At 36.3% G+C, this 4,079-nt stretch overlaps 1 protein-coding gene and 1 long non-coding RNA gene across 5 annotated transcripts; both read right to left on the reverse strand.

Moving 5' to 3' along the window:
• LOC118035312 (exopolygalacturonase clone GBGE184) lies at positions 1-542 on the reverse strand. Its single transcript, XM_035040840.1, has 2 exons — positions 414-542; positions 1-294 (listed from the first exon to the last, which is right to left on the reverse strand). The coding sequence occupies exons 1-2, from the start codon at positions 540-542 to the stop codon at positions 1-3; spliced, it is 423 nt and encodes a 140-aa protein (XP_034896731.1).
• A 374-nt stretch (positions 543-916) lies between these two features.
• On the reverse strand, positions 917-3,761 carry LOC118035310 (uncharacterized). 4 transcript variants are annotated; one of them, XR_012170923.1, is made up of 4 exons: positions 3,451-3,761; positions 3,137-3,277; positions 2,889-2,984; positions 2,681-2,774 (listed from the first exon to the last, which is right to left on the reverse strand). It is a non-coding gene; the product is annotated as an uncharacterized lncRNA (long non-coding RNA). The 4 variants fall into 4 exon arrangements; XR_012170922.1 differs by lacking the exons at positions 2,681-2,774; positions 2,889-2,984 and adding an exon at positions 917-1,237; XR_012170921.1 differs by having other exon boundaries at positions 2,687-2,984.
• Positions 3,762-4,079: the final 318 nt, after the last annotated feature.

Genomic DNA, 4,079 nt, shown 5'->3' on the forward strand with positions numbered 1-4,079 from the left:
TTACCTGAAGCCATGTCCAGGCCCACAAGTAACCTTTTTAATGCTGACATCGGTGCTTCCTTGAATTATAGCAACGCAATCATCACCGGTGCTGATAACACTTCTGGATACTTTCACTATACTGGATTGACTTATATGGATTCCATCGGTATTGGGGCTCGTCGCGGGAGTTGTTATATGAAGATGTTTTGCCCTGATGTTCTGGGACAGAACGATGGATATGTGGAAACCCATGGGATTAACAGAGGTGATCTTTCTTATAATCCCATTGGCTACATGATTGAATTTTATAGACTGCACCATAAATACAAAAAAAAAAAAAAAGAAGAATCATTATGAAATTGCAATTAATCCCATATTCTCTAATTACTAATTAGCAAGTGCATGCATGTCAAGATAATTTTGTTGCTTACACTCGGGAACCTGGAACCACCGTCGTTGTATTTCCAGACAGCATTACCTTGGCCATCAACAGTGCCTGTACCAGTAACCAGCAAGCCGTTGATGTTTTCAAACAAGATCCAGAAATCTTCTTCGTACATGCTAGGGTCTGCTACAGCTTTCAGTGTTCCTGCCACTACTAAAAAAATATAGTAATTAGCAACTAACCATTCCGTTGCAAATAAAACTAAAATCCGTTGCTAAAATAATTTAGCAACGAAATCAGCAACGACAAATATCGGATGCAGATTTGTCGTTGCTGATTTTTTAGCAACGGATTTGTCTGCTGCTGATTTCATAGCAATGGATTTCTCATTGCTAATTGAATTATTATTTACAATCAGCAACGAAAAATCTGTTGCTGACTATATTATTTTTATTAAATTAATTTTTTTTATTTATTAAAATGAATTTTAATTTGTTTAATTAATTATTTATGGATAGTTTAAAAGTTGTAGAATATAACCAACATAAATTAATATTAAAAATAATTGTATCACTAATAAAAAATGGAATAAAAATAATATTCATATTATAAAAATTTAGTTAAACTTGCATTAATACAAATAAATTGAAATACAATAAAAAGAAACAACAAAAGATACAATAAAAAGAATCCATCTGCCGTTCCACGATACCGTTCTTCACAATCACTGCTGTGCCCATCTCTCCCCCTCCTGCTTTCATCCCTAGCATCATCTTTATGGCCTTTTTTGTCCCTACCTCGGTCATCTCTCTCACTCCCAGGACTCCTAGACCTAACACTCCGGGAACTCCCAATATAAGTAGCACAATCCTTCAATTGAGAGGGCAAAATTAGACACCATATACAGTATGTACTCTTACAAACCACAAAATCTCGTAAAAATAATTGCTAAATACCAAAGAAGTGTTTAGTGTAAAAGGCACAATAATTGAAGGCATCAAGGTATAATCCCCTGCCACCCTAGTCCCCTGATTTCTACTAAACTATGTTTGTGGGAAAACATTGATTACAGAGAGCCAGTAAGCACATGGAAGTGAAAATAACAGCAGTAATTCTGTTATGGCAGAAACTTATCCCTTCAAATTCTTAGAGTAGAACCATTTAATCAAAACACCTAAAACAGACCAAGGAGTCAGAAGTTACATGTTATGGAATCAAGAAGTCAATAGCTTCTTAGTAGGTTTGTTCAACATATCCAGTCCTACATAGAGATGTTAGCATCATGAACCTCAGAAGTTACATTTTGTCTCAATAGAATTCAAGGACAGTTTCATTGTTAAAATTCTACAAGGATCAACAAAATATCACACTATTAATAGATTAAAACTTTTTTCCTATTTCTCATTGTTGTTCTGTACTTTTACTAAGCAAAGCTGAAGTAAAAAAATCACTTTCTTGGAAATGCATTAGTGAGTACCGAAATATCAACAACAAGATAAAGAAGGAATGCAAAATTGTTTCCTTTGTTCTTCATACAGGTACATATATATCATTGAAGAAACATACATGGATAGAAGCTAAGCATAAAAATAAAAACAATATGAATTAATTAGTGGTTCTAAATTCTGATTTAATAAAAGTGTTTCAATTAGCATTTCTTGCTATGTCATTCAAATTTTGATTTTAATAAATCTATTCAGTAATTTTTTAAAAAATAACAATAAAATCCATAATTTATAATGAATTGAAAAAATAAGAAGATGGTGGCACCTTGTAACTCCTTGGGTGAACCATTCTCCAGAAGTTTCAAGGGTCTCATTGTTTGGTGCTTTCTGCTTTCATTGACCCAATGTTCATTGGCTACTGCTACTTCTAATAAGACTGGATCACTTGCTATGCGTATATTCTTGTGCATCACGCTAAGCATCCTTAGGCTGGAGTATCTTTAGTGCATTACTAAGTACAGATCCTTTTCTCATGACTTGTAGTTTCCTGCCTTTGTTTTCTCACATGTTCTAATGGAATCTCTCTTATGGAGCCTGTTTTTTAGCATAGTGTCCTGTTTTAACTTAATACAGACCGAGCAAGCAGATGTAAAGATAAGTTCCTGACTAAGTTACTTGTGCCTGAGTATTAATCTGGCAAGTCCTTCAGTTCTTGAGTGTCTGGAATCCTTTTCAAGTCGTGAGGCCCAAGCCATCATTTCTTGCACAACTGGAACGCTGAAAGTCTTGGGGTCATGTCTTTAAATGGCCGCAAGATACAGGAAAACCAAGCCATCATTTCTTGCACAACTGGAACTCATTTCCTCGACAAGATAAGAAGACACCATGGGATCACCTCCTCTGTGCATTCTATCTATATCTCAGAGCCGTTCAATCAATGATCCCCAGCTCGAATTCATTTCCTTGACAAAAAATCAGTAGAAGCTAAGATCGAAAAAATCACGACATAACTCAACACCACCACTATATTGCCCTATGGACTAACGGATAACATGTCTTGCGAATCAACATTATACATGTTTGTCTATGCATGACCGGCAATAGGAGGATTATATTAGGGAAGCAGGAACAAGCCTATAAGCAGGAACAAAAATTCTTTGTATATATACTGCCTGTAAGCAGGAACTAACAGTTTATTAGAAATGGTTTCAAAGTGATGATCAATACGAAAATATGATCAATAAGAAATGGTTTCAAAGGAACAAGCCCATATGTCAATGCATTCCTGTAAACTTTGCAACAAAATATGACAACCTGTATTTACCTGGCAATTTTGAAAATTCTCATAAAGGGAATGGATATATATGGAGAAGGACATATTTGAGACTGGTTTTCTTGCTGTGTGGTAAGAATCACCCCAAGTTCATTTCTGTGCCATGAACGAGCAACCATCAGAGGAGTCCACCTTGAACCAAACAAAAGAAAACCAGAGGTAAGTCAACACAATGATATGGTTTATCTCACCAGAGTCCATACAATAATGGGGCAAATGGACATCCAACAGTACAGAACATTTGCTAAAATTTAACTGTAAGTTTAATTGCAACAGAGAAACAAATAATTCCTAAAATTAATTACCTCTCCATCTGGCAAGGAGAAGGCATGGTACCTCGACCCAGCTGGGCAAGGGACTGCTATTGAAGAATAAGAACTCTTCAGGTCTAAAAAAAAGATGGAATACCCGAAAAAGGCAAAGGCCGATCTACGGTAAACCATTCGCCCCGTTACTGCTTGACTGACTTTAGGCTCTTCTCTTTGCTTTGTTAGAATGCCCTCTTACTGCTCACGAAGGAGCTCATAACCTGACACTATTCAATCCAATTGCCTTTCTTACCTTTGCTTTAGCATTCCCAGAGGACGGATTGAAGGTGGCAGGGGAACGGAAACCAAGAAAGTAATAACCATACACTCCCGCCCACTGTGCTAATTCAAATATATCACAGTGAGCTCAAGGAATGCAACCGGCCATGCAATACATGCAACAGCTGAAACAACCCAAGACCATGCAGCAGATATAAACCAAAACCATGCAGCATAGTGTGCTCATCAATATAAACGCTCATGCAATGCAGCATGTGTAACAATCACGTGGTTTAGTCTGCTAACAAATCTGTTAGCTCAAGATTAGGAATTCTGTTATAATATTATTTCCAACGTGTATACATATACCAACATGATGAATACGAAATTAAGCTTTCATCAATATT

The sequence above is a fragment of the Populus alba genome, chromosome 10, assembly GCF_005239225.2.
Source record: "Populus alba chromosome 10, ASM523922v2, whole genome shotgun sequence".
In the NCBI taxonomy this organism is placed as follows: domain Eukaryota; kingdom Viridiplantae; phylum Streptophyta; class Magnoliopsida; order Malpighiales; family Salicaceae; genus Populus; species Populus alba.

Bases quoted from the DNA above. Each gene is read 5' to 3' on its own strand.
- LOC118035312 (XM_035040840.1), bottom strand. From the start codon at position 542: ATGTACGAAGAAGATTTCTGGATCTTGTTTGAAAACATCAACGGCTTG. The intron at 295-413 runs GTAAGCAACAAA...TTTATGGTGCAG, and splicing joins GTGGTTCCAGGTTCCCGAGT to TCTATAAAATTCAATCATGT.